The sequence below is a fragment of the Stegodyphus dumicola genome, chromosome 4 (genome assembly GCF_044657685.1).
Source record: "Stegodyphus dumicola isolate Sdum_Otavi_A_Nest chromosome 4, ASM4465768v1".
Taxonomy (NCBI): Eukaryota; Metazoa; Arthropoda; class Arachnida; order Araneae; family Eresidae; genus Stegodyphus; species Stegodyphus dumicola.
Window position 1 is genome coordinate 157,717,478 of NC_140771.1, and position 17,667 is coordinate 157,735,144.

Genomic DNA, 17,667 nt, shown 5'->3' on the forward strand with positions numbered 1-17,667 from the left:
ATGACACTTTAATTTAAATCATTTCTCTGTAGTTCAAATATTCTCAAAGCATCATTGGTACATTTTGATATTACTCTTACAAAAAGGTCTGAAAATAAGCCATAAAGCATTCATGAAGCAAAGTAGTTATGTTTCAAAAATAGTCATATGGCTATAAAGTCATCAAAAAGGATTTATGTGCATATAGCCAGAGATGGATTAATTATTAAGCAATATAAGCATGTGCTTAGGGCATCAAGGAAAGAATGTACTGCAAAAAGGTCCTTAGGAATTCAGGAAAAGGAGCATAAAAAAATTCACATTGCCGGTTTTACATGTATGGTGCACCTAAACCAAAATTGAGAGAGAGAGAGGAATGAAGGAAACGCTGGCATAAACATAATTGGGACAACAAAATCTTTTAAGTGCTTGGGGCCTCTAAACCTCTTAATCCAGCCCCGCACATAGCATGTATTTGTTTTGACTGCAGCTCAGTGCTGAAGTTGTATAATGTTGGGTTTATGCTATTCTCTAATGTTTTTAAAGTGAAACAAATTAATGTGTACATAAGGAGAACACCAATATAAAAAAGAAACCCAGGTATGCACACAGCCTATGTTTGTTTTGGCCTGTAGACAATCAAGTTGTATAATGCCCAGTTTGTATAATTCTCATTCTTTAAGGAAAAACATACTACTGTGTACATGAAAAGAACAACAGTGCAAAAAAGGAAAATTTCTCAAAAAAGCTATTTTTTTTTTTTTTTTTTTTTTTTTTTTTCTGCATCACATTTTGGAAATGGCCTCCTCTCACATTAGCTTGACAAAAAATTAGTCAACATGCAAGGTCTAGTTTTCTTAGCTATCATAAAATGTAATCTATCTAATATCTATCTAAGTGTTAATCCTTGTGAATTCCTCCACAGACTTAAAGAAGAACACAACCAGAGGAAGGGTGTAAAAGATCCTTTTATTGAACACACAATATTTAATAGATAGCACCAACTTACGTGCTTACAGAAACAAGAGTAGTGTAAGATTACACAATTAAATTTAAGCTAACATGTTAACTCAGAAACCTACGTCTGCAAGATAATAACTCGGCGGCAAGAATGTATAGCCAATATTAAGCTTAACAGCTGGAAGAAAGTACCAACATGCACTCACAATAGTGAAATCATTCTCTGTCTAAATCTTTTACTTCAACAGTATAAAATACTCTTGTTCACCGTAACTCATTTACATCCTTGGAAGGAAATGTGAGGAGAATAAGAGAATTCAGGAAAGGCTTACAAAATAAAATAACTGTTAGTAAAAATAAATAAAACCCTATAAACAATACGTTCATGAATATTCTCCAAAGTCATGAAAGAGTTTAACTTTTCATTAGAAGTGCAGATAATCAGAAAGCACCAAATCATTACATATATATACTTACTAAAATCACTTGAATAACTGTTCCCAGAGGTGTGCAAACTAAAATCATTTACAGATGCTTTCAACTGAGTACCATACATAGACTGAGTTTCTTTATTCAAATGCGCTTGACCAGTCACTGCACTGGAGCTATCACTTGTGTGCGAATTTTTAAACTGAAATATAAATAACAAATTAATTAAGATGAAAATAATCACTCGTAAATCTTCCACCTCAACAAGAAAGATTAAAAATTCTTCTACTACGCATCACTTTTTAGCTGTAACTTTACTGGTAATTTTCCATTTTTAATTTTTTTTTAAATTTTTGACTCATTAGTCTATTTAGTAAGTACATAATCATATGCGACATGCGACGGAGGACATGGGCACCATCTCTCTGCCAATTGGTTAATTCGTATAGCGCCACGTCCACCTTTATCTAGAGTTTGGCCAGAATTATTAGTTGCAATACAGGGCCAAACAAGGGCATAATGATACATTTGGATGCACATTTTACAGAGTTTGTGAACACAGATTACACTGAAAATTTAAGTACATTTGGTTACATTTTACATACATTATATACAAATCTAAGATATTTATATCATATACACTGCTTTCGTGTGCATTTACTTATTAGGTTCATTAAATGGTGCTTTTTACATTTAATACAAGGTCTATTCAGAAAGTATTGAATCTTTGATTACTGAGGGCAAGATTTCCCATGGTTCAGTAAATTTTGAGAAAAGATTTGGCCAAGCACAGAACGTCTGCAAAATCTGTATTAAAGCAACAACAGTGAAGTAGAAGAAATTTGTGTTTTGTGGGTATTATTAAAACAAAGTGCAGTCATCATAGGAAAAACAACTTTTCAGCCCTGAGATGCATAAAAGTAGAATAACTGTTCAACAAAATCATGTAAATTTTCTTTTATCTCTTTTGTGATGGTGCATCATCAATACACCATGACTAGAAGGGACAAGTCAATGACCAGATGGTCTTCTGTTATTTCTGTGCTGTGAGATGCAGTACCAGTGGCAGTGTCTACTGCCAGCACTCGGTAAGGTATTGGAAAGAGTAATTCTTTACAGATTGGACTTCTTCCTGCAAAGGAACAACGCCCTGCATCCCAACCAATATGGATTCCGAATGGGCAACTCAACTGAACATGCCATAAAAGACTTAATGGCCACTATCAAACAGAACAAGGATAACAATTCGCACTCACTGGCAATAGCCATTGACATCAAGGGAGCCTTTGACTCCCTTTGGTGGCCAGACGTAATAAATTTGCTGCACAACATGGCGTGCCCAACAGCCATTATTACCATCCTTTGCTCGTACCTTCAAGATCGAAGTGTACAAGTAACATCAGACAGCGGCATTTATGTCAAAAATGTCTTTAGAGGATGCCCACAGGGGTCATGCCTTGGACCAACACTGTGGAATATAGTGGCAAACTCGGCATTTCATCAGTTTGAGAGTGTAGAATACGCTCGAATCATAGCCTATGTGGACGATTTTATGCTAGTTGTGGCAGGAAGGAGTAACCTCAAAATGAGATCTCAATACTGTCTTGATCTGTTCTCCCAATGGGCCAGAGCACATAAGCTTCAGATTTCGGCAGAGAAAACTAAAGCTTTGCTCATAGGACGCAGCAGGCAGCTAAGACGCAACCCAAGCATTAAACTCCATGGGATACCGGTAAAATGTTTCCCCCAATTGAAATATCTTGGGCTATCACTCGACAACAGACTTTCTTGGACGCCACATGTCAGGAATCTTAAGACTCGAATTAGCATCCTAAGCAACAACATGAGACGCATGACTTCACATAAATGGGGTATCTCATCTAAGCTACTAAAAATTTGGCATAGAACCATTACAGAAAGAGTAATAACTTATGGAGCAGCAATCTGGGATGGCGAACTTACCTCTCATATGAAAAGATCCCTGCTCTCTATTCAGAGACAGCAGCTACTTCAAGTATGCAGGGCCTACCGTACCACGTCAACACTAGCCCTACAACAACTAGCAGGAATTCCTCTCCTAGATTTGATAGTAGAAAGGGAGGCAGCTATCGTAAGGGTTACTAGGCTGGGTCAAACTTCAACACTCTGGGGTCATAGTTATCACCACTCGGACTACGAGGAGCAAAACAACTGCAATAACTTTCATCCAGCAGCTTTTAATCTCTCTGACGGTATCAGTATAGACAACCAATCAATTCAGAGGTACAGTAATAACCTTTTCACAGATGGCTCCAAAACTGAGAACGGCACGGGCAGTGCCTTCTGTAGACTAGAAAATGGAGTTGTAACATTCGAGTGGAAAAGGAAATTAGGCTCAAACAACCCAGTATACCAAGCAGAGCTTCTATCTATCAGTGCTGCAATTAGATATGCGAACACATGTCAACAGGAGAAATTCTCCATACTCAGTGATTCGGCATCAAGTCTGGCGGCTATCGCAAGTCAAAACAGCCAGAGTCCATTGGTATACAGAATTCAGAAATAGCTTCTGACAATGCCTATTTCGCAAAGACCCACTTTAAAATGGGTTCCCGCTCACAGAGGGATTCAAGGCAATGATGCCGCTGACCTACTGGCCAAGCAGGCAGCCAACTGCACGGATATATTAGAAAGACCAACTAAACTTCCTTGGTCTCATATTAAGCGAACAACTTTGACAAGTCTGCTACAAAATTGGCAAAGTAGATGGACAGAGGCAGAGGTAGGACGAAGGACATTTCGCTTACTGCCAAAAGTTAACATGGAAATAAAGACCCACTGTGCTAGCCTAACACAGTTCTTGATAGGTCATGGACCATTCCCAGTATACCTGAACAGATTCAGACTTAGGGACACTCCTTTCTGCGAATGCGGAGAGGAAGGCGACACGGACCATTATTACTTCCATTGTGTACATACAAGAACCTGGCACTTGAAGAAACCAGCGGACTGTGCCTGGGCAATGTGGACAACTAACACACTCAAAAACAGAATAGCCCTTGATAAAATAGAGAAAATCTCAGGACACTGCCTAAGCAGAAACAACCGTGGATAATATTATAATGTTTCAAAAGTTCAGAACTTAAAGCAGATAACCAGAATAACGCTTAATGCATTGCAGTTAACAATATGTAAAAACTGTTATTAGTTTATAATATTCAACCTTGTTACTCTGGAATCTTCCCTGCTGTGATGGTATATAATTCCGTTTGGTTCATGTCCGTGGTCGGAAGCCATCATAGCGGTGCACTCACTCACTCACCAGTGGCAGTGAAAATTTGACAACTGCATAGCAACAATAAATCTGCTCATTTTTTGCGTATGGTTTCCTGGTGTTCTCAGGCTTTCACGCAAGCACAAATTATTCAGTTTTATCAGGGTCTCTTATCTATTAACATGACTACTACTTTTTAACTACTTCTAAATTCGAAATGTCGTTTAAAAGAGACATTTGAAATATAAGACGACATCACAGAGAATGCAGTGGCCCACCTACAAATTGAAAAGGTATTCCAGACATGCTTCCAACTTAGGAGCTGCAATCTTCTCGCAGCAGCTGCTTAAAAAAAAAAAAAAAAAAAAAAAAAAAAAACTTTAAAAAGGATTAGATATCGTACTTTGAAGTGAGTAACTGTGTTTTTTCCAGCCAAAGCTTGGTTAATTTTCAATAAATCTTATATATGTGACTACAAGGTGACACATCAACACCTTTTCAATAACATTTAAAATCAAATGGAACAGAAAAACAGAAATGTAAAATTTTAAATGAGGCTAAAAAGCAACTTTATTTTGGTACAGATTTTGAATAAAATTCTTTGAATTTTGTGGGAAGACACAATTCTGTCTTCTTTATATTCTTCCACTTTGCACAGATATTTTTTACTTCTAAAAAAAAGGCACCAGTGTCTTAGTGCCTTTGAAGTCAACAGTTTTATTAAAAATCTATGCTAATATGCTAAAAATAAGACTCTTGTTTAATTTTAAACATTTAAAACATTTAATTGGTATTTCAGAAAATATTTGATATTTTTATATAATTTCTTACTTAACCAAAATTTGTATTTGATCAACCATCTCATCATTTTAGCTCATTCAGAATTTATCACAATACAGTTAGTTCACTTAAGTTTGTGCTATGCCATCCCTTCATCATGGGAAGTACAATAAATCTTTCAAATGATTTCAATTAAATTAGGCAAAATTTAATGCAATACCATTACTCTGGTCATTCTGTCAGTTCAAAACAAATGAAAATCTGACTTCACTCATAGATTGACTACAAGGGCTCTAAGCAGGTGAAAGAAAATTCAGAAAATAGTTAACCAGAAACAACATTCCATGCTTAATTAACAGCTTTATACGAAAATAAAGTTGGAAATTTTTTAAGGGAATTTATATACAGATTTCTACAATCAAATATGAATAATTCACCATTTGAATTGAATAGAACTCAGTTTTTAATTTCTCATAACCCATCAAGTCCCTAACACATATAAATAATTTTTATTACCTAGTTGAAGTAAATAAAATTATCTTTCCATATGGTAAAATACTTAAGGCTTTGAATTATTATATAGTCTAGAACAGCAGTTCTCAACCTTTTGACTAACACATACCACTTAAACAAAAATTGAAAACCTTGAGTATCAGTACTACTACCACCACCATTCTTGAACAAAGTTCAGTTCGCATAAATTTATGAGTCTTAGAGAAAAAACTCGATCAGGATGTGTTGAGATGTTTATAATCGCATTCTTGTTGGTTAATAGAAGTACAGCTTTCTGTCACGTTCGATATATTCATTAGCTTTCAGCCAGGTCCGAGTTATTCTGAAACTTAATCCCATTCTGTATGTTACTTTTGATTGGTTATTTATTGTGTCTTGTTTATGATTTGTTAAACCATGATGTGTTGCAAAGTTATATATATGACCTCTGTAACCGCTTATCGCTGCTTAGTATTATTCTGCTTGTACTTACTTATCTGTGCTTGTGCTTACCTCTGCTTGCTTGTATGTCCTGGCATGTAACTCTGCGTGTATCTCTGCATATCTCAGTAATAAATATTTGTTTTGCGAACCACGGCATTTTCTATGTTTAACAGCAGACCGTGGTTCCTTCAAAAGTTAGAATTCGCTGATAGTCCCCTAATTGAACCTTCAGTTTAATAACTTATCGTTCGCGTGATTTTGATTTGGTGTTTCGTGAATGATGGCTTTTTCCGGAAGTGAAAGGGAAGCTTTTGGTGTAGCACCATTTGAAGGTGTTAATAACTTTACTGTTTGGTGTCGAAGAGTTCGAGTAGTATTTACAACAAGAGAATTGGATACATTTTTGGAAACAGAAGCAATTACGGACAGAATTGCAGATGTTTTGAAATCAAAAAAGGCTTATGCCTTAATACTTGTGCTTCTGAGTGATAATGTTATTGCTGCTCTTCAACGTGAAGACACGACACGTAAAATATGGAAGAAACTACAGGCTACGTATAGCGCTAAAGGTGCAGTGAGTCAAATTTTAACGCGTAAACGTCTAGCTACCATAAGGAAATCTAAGGATGTGTCAATGAGACAGCATATCGACAGCATAATGAACCTGGTGAGTAGTCTATGCATCTCTGTCTCTGAAGTAAGCGACTTTGATATTATTATTTACATTTTAATGTCTTTGCCAAAGGAATATGAAAATATTAAGGCATCTCTCGAAAATCAGCCAAGCGATAATTTGAGTTTTGATTTTGTAACAAGTAGACTTATTGATTGCGAATCTCTTATGTTTAATTGTAAAAGTGAAAATAAGTATTTTAAACCAAATACAGATAATTCTGTTTTTATTAGTGCTCATAAAGAATTATTTTGTACTTATTGTAAAAGAAAAGGACATTCTGTTAAATTTTGTAGGAAAAAGAACTGCGTCTGTCATAACTGTGGGAAAACTGGTCATTTCAAAAGTGAATGTTTTGATAATTCTAAAAAGCAGGTAAATTCAAATAGTAACAAATATGCATCCCCTGCAATATCTTTTATGGCTGGAAATCCTGTGCATAATCAATTTATTATTGATTCTGGTGAAACTTCTCATATGTCTTCTCACAAGGAATGGTTTACCTCAATTAAGCCTAAGACTGGAACTGTTAAGTGTGCGTCTAAGTCTGCGGTTTTAGAAGAGGAAGGAATTGGTGATATTTGCGGTAAAACTACGAATGGTGTTGAAATAATGTTAAAAGGTGTTCTTTACATTCCAAAATTAAACGGACATTTAATTTCTGTAAAAAATATTGAAGCTGCAGGTTTGAGCGTAATTTTTAAAAATGAAATAGTTTATATTAAAAACAAAAACAAGCGTTTTCGTTTTGGATATTTGGACAAATGCGGACAATATTTTAGTGATTTTTCACCAAACCTATTTACAGCTTTAGCAGTAAAGAATGATGATTTATGGCACAGAAGATTAGGACACTGCTGTGATCAAAAATTAAAACTAATGAATCTTCCTGCAAACGAATCTTTTTGTGAAATATGTGTTCGTGCCAAACAAAGTGCTTTGCCTATAGGAAAGGGTCCTAGCATAAAAGAATCCAAACCGCTTATAACTATACACACTGATATATGTGGTCCAATAAAACCTCAAACACTCCATGGGGAAAAGTATTTCATAACTATAATTGATAATTACTCACGATTTATGGAAATCAGACTGCTCAAAAGAAAAAGTGACAGTGCTGATGAACTCAAACTATTCTTTAAATTGAATCCCACTGTTACAAAACTGCTCTGCGACAATGCCAAAGAATATGTCAGTGGAGAATATCATGAAGTTGCTAAAAGAGCAGGTGTAAAAATAGATCCTGCACCTCACTATACACCTTTTCTAAATGGTGTTGCTGAACGAGCAAATAGCACTGTACTCGAAAAAGCTAGAGCAATGATACTTGAGGCAAAATTACCAAAATTCCTTTGGGGTGAAGCAGTACGTACGGCTGCTTATATAAATAATCGACTCCCAAATAGTTCGATTGACAATCGTGTTCCTTATTTCCTGAAGTATGGTGAAAATCCTGATTTAACAAGCATTCGTGTATTTGGCTGTGATGCTTATACTCTTGTGCCACCATCGCAAAGAAAGAAACTAGATGAAAAATCTGTCAGAATGATATTTGCAGGTTATTCCACAATAGGATATTGTTTCATGATTCCAGAAACAAGATGCATCGTTTCCAGAAATGTTAAACTTAATGAAGAAAAAAGTAGAAAATCAAAAATATATTCCCGACAGTTCTGATTTGAGTGAAAATGACAATGATGACATTAAAAATGAAGACAAATCAATTTCAGACACTGATAATGGCGAATTAAATGCTGCAAAGGAGGAACAAAAAAAAATCTTCAAGAGAAAAGAAACAGCCAGTTAGGTATCCTGATCCTGAGATTTACCAAGTAATGTTTACACAACAAGATACTCTGACATTTGAAGATATTGTAAATCTACCACAAGTAGAACAAGAACTATGGAAAAGAGCTATGGACGAGGAAATGAAATCTATGGAAGATAACGATGTCTGGGATCTACAAAGTTTACCACCTGTTAAAAGAGTCATATCCTGAAAATGGCTACTACGTAAAAAACGAGATGGAACTTGCAAAGCCAGGTATAGATTATACAGAAACGTTTTCTCCGGTGATTAGTATGTGCTCTTTACGTTTAATCCTGGTAATTATCAATAATGAAGATTTGCAAACATTTACTTTAGATGTCAAGACAGCTTTCTTGAATGGTAAGTTAGATGAAATCATCTACATGAACCAGCCAAAAGGATATGATGATATGAGTGGTAAGAAATGTAAACCTAAAAAGAGTTTATGTGGTCTTAAACAGTCTCCTCGACAATGGTATCAGAAGTTTCTTAATTTTGTTATTAAATTAGATTTTAAGCAATTGGACTCTGAATCATGTATTTTTATCAGAAATCTAAATTGTAAGAAAGTAATTATGGCTCTTTATGTAGATGACTTATTAATTGCAGGTTCGGATGTAAAAGAAACAAATATTATAGTATCATTGTTGTCTAGTGAATTTCAAATGTCAAAGTCTGAAAGGGTCTTAGAATTTTTAGGCATTAGACTGAAATTTGAGTCTGATTGTTTATATTTAGATCAGAAACCATATATTGAAAAATTACTTGATAAATTTAAAATGTCTGATTGTAAAACAGCCCAAACTCCCATTGAACCAAAATCTACAGCAGCTGATTTTCAGAAAGGAAATGCATTTCATGGTCCCTACAAAGAATTAATTGGATCTTTGCTTTACTTGGCATATATCACAAGGCCAGATATTGTTTTTGCAGTAAATTTCTTAAGCCAACTGCAGGAGCATCCTACTGATGTTGCCTGGTGTGCTCTAAAAAGAATTCTTAGGTACTTGAAAAACACCTTAAATTTAAAATTGATATACAAAAAGGGTGATTTGGAAAGGGCAAACTTGTGTTTGTATGTAGATGCAGATTGGGGGGGGGGAGATACTCAAGATAGGAAATCAATTACTGGTTACTTTATAATGTTTTCAAACTGTCCTATTATGTGGTGCTGTAACAAGCAAAAGTGTACTGCACTTTCATCAACAGAAGCTGAAATAATTGCTTTATGTAAAGGTATTCAAGATGTTTTATGGATAAAAAATGTAGTAAATTAAATTTCCAGTGTTAAAAATGTTTATATTTTTGAGGATAACCAGTCATGTATTAAAAGTATTGTTAATGAAAACTTTTCAGGTAGGTTGAAACATATTGATATAAAATTAAAGTTCACTCGTAAGACTGTTAAGGAAAATAATATTACAATTGAATATGTACAATCAGGTTTACAAATTGCAGGTATCTTAACTAAGGCTTTGTCCAAAACAAAATTCTATGAACTGTTATCATTGAGCTGTTTAAAAATTGTGTAATTCTTTTATGTTTTGTATAACATGCGACTAAGGGGGAGTGTTGAGATGTTTATAATCGCATTCTTGTTGGTTAATAGAAGTATAGCTTTCTGTCACGTCCAATATATTCATTAGCTTTCAGCCAAGTCCGAGTTATTCCAAAACTTAATCCCATTCTGTATGTTACTTTTGATTGGTTATTTATTGTGTCTTGTTTATGATTTGTTAAACCATGATGCGTTGTAAAGTTATATATATGACCTCTGTAACCGCTTATCGCTGCTTAGTATTATTCTGCTTGTACTTACTTATCTGTGCTTGTGCTTACCTCTGCTTGCTTGTGCTTACCTCTGCTTGCTTGTATGTCCTGGCATGTAACTCTGCATATCTCAGTAATAAATATTTGTTTTGTGAACCCCAGCATTTTTTATGTTTAACAGGATGTTAGGGTTTTAATTTTTTAATTGAATAGTTAAAAATAATTTGCTTCTTTGCGTACAACCTATTTTTCTCTTGCGTACCACCGGTTGAGAACCCCTGGTCTAGAACTTTTCAGTCATATATAAACATATCTATGAAATTTACCTAAGAAATTCAGCTATGCATATATTTTCTAAAATTTAATAATTACCTATCCACCAGACTAAATACATTTAAAAAATTCAATCATCATAAATACCCTTTGAAGCAAGGCAATTACTTTGTTTTAACTGCTTGAACTGTTTTATCATTTAACCGCTACTCTACATAAAGTTAAGCAAACACAATAGCTACGACCTAATCAAACTTTCTGAATAAAAATCTTAATTTATTAATTAATTTTTAAAAAATCAATATTAAGATGTAATACAGTTACTTTTTAAGGGAAGAAATTAAATTAGAGGACAAAAAAAAATCCAAGAAATGAAAAATTAGGAATTTGAAATTCAAGATTCGGGCTTCCAGGTGCTCATATTCTGGTGAAGGACTACATTATTCAAAATCTGATAGCTCTAGGTATCATAATTTTTTCACAATACAAGAAACATACTTACATTCATGCAGATTCTTCATTATTTAAATTCTTTAAATATAACCATAGACTCCAACCTTCAGCAAACCTTGTCAGTAGTCAACGCGCGAACGACATTTTTACAACTTTGAAAATGTGCGCGTAGCGTATGTTGTAATTAACCATTCATTAATTTTAAATTAATAATTAATTGTAATCAATTTTATTACATTTAAAATCCATATACATATAAAACTGAATAATTAAAAATATACCTTGTAAATTATATGCACATTTAATTAGAAATTTTCTTTTAACTCCTCAAGCATTCACTAATAAAAAGTACTTCAAATCACTACTAATCATAGAAAAAATCAGAAGCTATAAATCATATCTTTATTCTGGATGTGATTTCTACAGGGAAATAAAATTTAAATAACCAAGAATGATACATATAAGTATTAAACAAAATACGCATAATTTATGAATGCAAAGATTTATATGTAGCATGCTTAGCAAGCTTAAGTTCTGATTTTGAGAATGTTTTTTTATAACACAGTTCTTCATTTGCCTGCATATTTATTTTTTCAATCAAAACTGCTTCAAGAGTTTTAAGACCTAAATTTGGTCGAAATTCCGTCTGATTTTTTTTAACAATAGAAAAAATTCTTTCGCAAGCTGCACTTGAATGAGGTATTATTAAGACAGCAAGCATTACAGAAGGCAATACTTTGTATTTAATACACCCATTCATATTTTTTAATTTGGCAATTTCTCCCCATGCTATATCAATACGCAAATATACAATTTCTTTCAAATCATCTACTTGATACATGGAAAATTCAATTTCTACTTGATTAAGACATTTTTCATCAATAATGGATGGAAAAGTATTCATCAAGTAAAGAACAGATGAAAATGAGACTTCAGTTCTCAAGTTGATGTCAGCAACTTCAGCATGTTTTAGAAATGGATCACTCAGTGGAAATTTATCAATTATATATGAACATGCAGTTACAAAAAAAGCTCGCACAGAATTGAAAAATGATTTCACTTCACTTTCATTCAACTTGGCATTTTTTAAATATAGTCTTGTTTCCGCACCAATCACTAAATTTTCATTTTTTTTTTTTTGTTTTTTTTTGTTTACTATACTTCTGAAATGGAATAGACGTTAGAGTAACATCTTCATTTTCTTTAGAAATTACTGATGGTTTTATGAATCTAACAAATAAATTCATTAAAAGTTCAAAAAGTTCTCTTCTCAATTTATGTATATAAGGAGCTTGTTGTTGCAAATTAATATTTACTGTTATAAACAAAGGCAAAGTATTTTTCAAAAATAACAATTACAATTTGGTGGTCGGTGACTGTAAAATTTTTTTAATGTTTTGCAATCTCTTTCCTTCATTCTCACTGTTATCTGGTTTATCTCCAAAAAATTTTATCACAGCATCCCACTGTTCCAAAATCCTTGTTATAGATTCTAAAAGAGACAACCATCTCGTACTGCAATATTTCAAAATTTTATAAGATTTTGCATTCTGTCCCAAAATTTGTTGAGCAAATTTGAAGCTATGCTTCCGTTTAAAATATATATCTATTATCAACTCCAAGTAAAAATATATATCTATTATCAACATTTCAATTTCTGAGCCAATTAATTTTTCAGTAGCTTTTTTTGCAGCTATATGCAAGAGGTGGCACGGACAACCTCGGGTGATTATACTTGGTTGATGCATTTTGATAAATGATGCTACACCTTTAAACTTTCCAATCATATTACTAGCATTATCTGAAGAAAATGATAAGCAATTTTTCCATTCTAAACCTTTGTTTTTAAAGTTTTCATTTATACAATTAAAAATACCTTCTCCTGTATTATTCATGCATTCTAAAATAGAAATCAATGAAGTAATTATCACTTCCTTTTCTTTACTGTAGTATGTTATAACCAATAGGTACAGTTTGTTATCATTGTTATCATTACTTCCATCAGTACTTAGAGAAAATGATGTACTGCACACTGATTTTATAATATCAGCAACAGTATTTTCTGCAAGCGTTTTCACAATAGCAGCAGTTTTGGTATGACCGCAGCTAAATTTTTTTGCTATGGCAGAATCCGGAAACATTGCTTTGAAAAGCTCTTTGGAATGATCCGAAACAGAAAGCGGTAGATTATGTTCAATTAAAAAACGAACAAAATAGCATTCGGCTTTTATAGGATCTGTTTCATCATCTTTTATTAAGAAATTTGTTATTTCTTTAGATTTTACGGTGCCAAGTTCTACATGCTTTTGAGAAAACACATGCCGTTTACAGTCATCTTTTCCGCCATAAGCAACTGAGAAGTCTTTGTTGCATACACTGCAGTGTGCGTGATTCACAGAAATTTCGGACGCTTTAATGCATGGAAATTCTGAAGAATATGAATCTTTAAACTTCTGCTTTGATAATTTTGGCTTCTTCGTTCGAGGCAGCATTATGATTAAAAATCTTTCACCTGATTCACAGTTCACAAGACACACGCTAAGCTCTCGCCGTAAACTACACAATGCAGCCGAATGCAGCCTAAACACGCATCAGCGAGGAACCTGGGAGACAGACAATTGGGTGGAACTATTGATAAGTCGTTAACGGTTGGAGTTACTGATCTACGATTGGCTAATTCTTCAAAACTAGGAACGCACTCAACACGTGATATATGATAACACGAGTATTCAGCCAATCATCGGATGAATTAGTTGGTTCCGTTTTGCGTACTGGTTCTCCTGCTCTTGTTTCTGTAAAATCCGTAGTTTTTTCCATACTTTTCGTAGCTCGTAGTTTTTCATGAATTTCCGTAGAAACTACGGAGAATCCGTAGTAGTTGGAGTCTATGTATAACACAGGTAGATAATATTTAGTGGCAACAATTTGAAAAGTGATACAGCCATTTATAGTGATTCAACACAAAATGCCATTACAAGACTAATAGCATTTCTGAGGTAATGCGCTTTTGGGCTTAAAAAAAAAAAAAAAAAAAAAAAAAATTCAGAAGACAAATGTTTTTATTGCCACATTATGACAATGCAAAAATAATTCAAAAGAAACAAGATAAAATATAAACAAAGTAAATTCCCCAAAAATGTTTTAAAAAAGGCCTGAAATTTAATTAAACAAAGTGAAAAAACAAAATTAGCTCAGTGTTATAATAAAAAGTCTTATTATCTCTACTAATTCTTTACTTACATCTACTTCTGCAGACACCAGCTTCTTTACAAAAGATTTTGTTTCTTTGATAAAACCTTTTGAAATATATCCTTTCTCCCCATTTAACTATTAAAAGAAAAATAGTATTAAATTCAAATACAAAACAGCATATTCAATAATATGTACATCTTTATATGAAACTGAATTTTTTTTTATAATTGACTATTTCACTCTTAATTTGGCAACTGCTTTTTCGATACTTTGAAGAAGTGTTATTGTTTTCAGATAATATGTTAGTTTATATAGTTCTATTAGAACTTTCATGGCAATCTGCTTACATTTCAGGTGGAACTCAAACAATGTTCTGTTTTTTCCCTCTAATTGACAATTTTCCCCCTATCTCGCTTTCAAGTGAATTTATCTGTGGTTACAATATAACAATTACCATTCACTGGCAGATTATTTCCTTTTTAACTATTGACTGTCAAAATACATAAAGTTGTTGAAAGCACAGCCCAAATGTAATTTTTGTTGCCTCCCTAATTTTATGGCTATTTTTACGAGTTTCCTCAGGATTTTAATTTGCTTCCAACCTATTTCTGAGGGTGGGTGACCATTTACACATTTAATTAAATATATAATGTTTTAATCAATTTTATTGTTGTTGATGAGTATCTGCATGTCACTCTTGTATTTCATAACTCTAGCTGATAAATCTCTAGGCCTACATACTGTGTTTCATCGAGACTGTTCACACTGTGATGACTTCCTACTATCTCATCTTGAATAGGAATACTATACACTTCTGATTTACACAATTCCTTTTTTATTACTTCTACCTTATCTAGTCATTTATCAAATGGATGTTATCAGGAATCTATCATTATATTCCTTCAATATTTATGTGATATGCATACCACATGGGCAGCAGGCATATACCAATCCATTCATCATTTTTTTTTTTTTTTTTTTTTTTTTTTACTCCATATAATTTACCAAGGTCTTTGGCATTTCAAAATTCTGTTTTTCAGCAAGTGCAATGCTGTTTATAATCAAATATTCAGTGAAGACAATTTTGAGATTCAGGGTTCGTACACATTTCCTTACATGAAAATTAAGGACCATCAAAGAAAAAATTAAGGACCTATCAGCAAACAAAAAACGAATAGAATAAAGCAATTATCCATACAACCGACTTCATGCTTGTAATTTCACTTTAAGAAACTAACAGAAGTGTGTATTATGCACTATTATTAAATTCACTTTAATACTTACCATAAAACAATTTTGAAAATTATACTAACTCCCTACAAGTTATGAAGTAGATAATATTAAATTAGGAACATAATTTCTTTAAAAACATGTATAAGTGTATTTTACACTAATAACAGTCTTTTAGAGATTTACATGATTATTATTTAAGTTATTTGATATTTATTTAAACACAGTCAACTACTATTATAATCACAATGTAAGAATATTTTGCAGATTAAAATAACTGATTTGTAAACATACAATTTATTTCCTTGGTTTTTTTAAAGATACTAGAATAATAAACTGTACAATAAAAGATACAAAACATTTGTGCTTTTTTTAACTCTGAAATCTTTTCAGCTATTTTAACATCTAATTTATTTATGTCTATTTCCTTTTCTTTAACTATTCTTCTAAGTTCATTTGCTTTGATAAACAAATCAATGTTCATGCTGGTCTCAGCTTCATCTGCTAAAGCATCTACTTCTTCATTAATATCTTTAATGTCCCTTTGAAGAAATTTTTTCTTCTGCTTCATATAATCAATTTCTTCCTCAATGATATTTCTTTTCCTCTTTGAATTTTCAGATTGAGTTAAAGATTTTTGTTCTTCTAAATACTGCATATATTTAGACCTTGCAGAAGCTGCTGCTGATCTCATTTCTTTATTAATTTTGATATTAAGAACACCTCCAGAAAATTTTATGTAATCAAATACTGTGCATTGAAAAATGTATGATGAGTCACTTAAATTTTCAATTTCAATTTCTTTATTTAGAGAGAAGCCCCTTTCCACAGAGGCCTGTCCATGTGACAAGATAAGAATCATTTTCACTATTTTAAATACTTTTGAATAGTGAAAATCATAAAAATAAGAAGTGAGAAATGTGTCGAAAGAAAGATTTTGAGGATCAAAAGTAGAAAATTCATGTAAATTTGTCTTAACTACTTTGTCTAGAAACTCTCCAAACTGCAGCAGAATTTCATCCCAATCATCTTGTAAAACATGTTTATTCTGCATTAATACCATTAGAACTATTTTCATTTTGTTCTGGGCCTTTTCTGGACTTTTAACCATCAATCGCGGGTCTATACAAGATGCATTTCGAATAAGAGAATAATTTATTGGACATTTAGACATTAAGTGTTGTACCATTGCTAAGACACATGGTTGACCTTCTTGTTTCAATGCAAAACTTTCAGCTTGTGAAATGTCCTTCTTGTGGCATTTATCATTCATTAACTGCTCAGCAATCAATCCCAAATAAACTTTACTTTTATCATTATAACAATTTGGATCATTAAAATTAAATTTATAAAGATTTTCTGCTTTAGTTATTTTTTAATATTCTAGTTTCAAAATTTTAAAGTGCTGAAGGCAATCATTTACGAGTTTTAAGATATCTTCAGCAAAAAAGGGAATAAGTGGTTTATCACTTTGATAATATTCAAGGAAAAGCAATAATATTTTGGACAGAGAGAGAAAAAAATTTAATTTTATAAGAAATGTTTTATCTTTAGTTGCCTCCAAAATATTTGAGAAAGGTTTCGATGAATTTTTTTTAAACTTCCCCATTTCAACCTCTTTAATGTACAGTAGCAAGTCATCCCATATTTCAATGGCTCTTTCAACTGCTCGGACATTTTGCAACCATCGGTAAAAGCAGAACTTCACAGGTAGCTTTTTTAAGCCAGATATACTTAAAAAATCTTCATGTCTTACAGGAGAATCTTTAAAAATCCAATATAAGGAGTATAAGAATGATGAAATGTCCCAGCCAGTGGATGACATCCTATGCTTGAAAGCATTGTTAAGAATGTGTAAACCACATGTCCCTAATGTCAAGCATTGAATGTTATATTCCTTTGTCAAGTCCTGTTACAATAAATCATAAA

General features: G+C 32.8%; 1 protein-coding gene across 3 annotated transcripts in view; it reads right to left on the reverse strand.

Annotated features, from left to right (window-relative positions):
- Tango1 (transport and golgi organization 1) overlaps nucleotides 1-17,667 on the reverse strand; it is a 159,349-nt gene that overhangs the window by 119,264 nt on the left and 22,418 nt on the right. For all 3 annotated transcript variants that reach the window (XM_085815634.1, XM_085815636.1, XM_085815635.1), the window contains 2 exons: nucleotides 14,557-14,643; nucleotides 1,417-1,570 (listed from right to left, as the gene is read on the reverse strand). In XM_085815634.1, coding sequence (XP_085671760.1) covers nucleotides 1,417-1,570; nucleotides 14,557-14,643 — 241 coding nt within the window. The remainder of the gene's footprint in view (nucleotides 1-1,416; nucleotides 1,571-14,556; nucleotides 14,644-17,667) is intronic.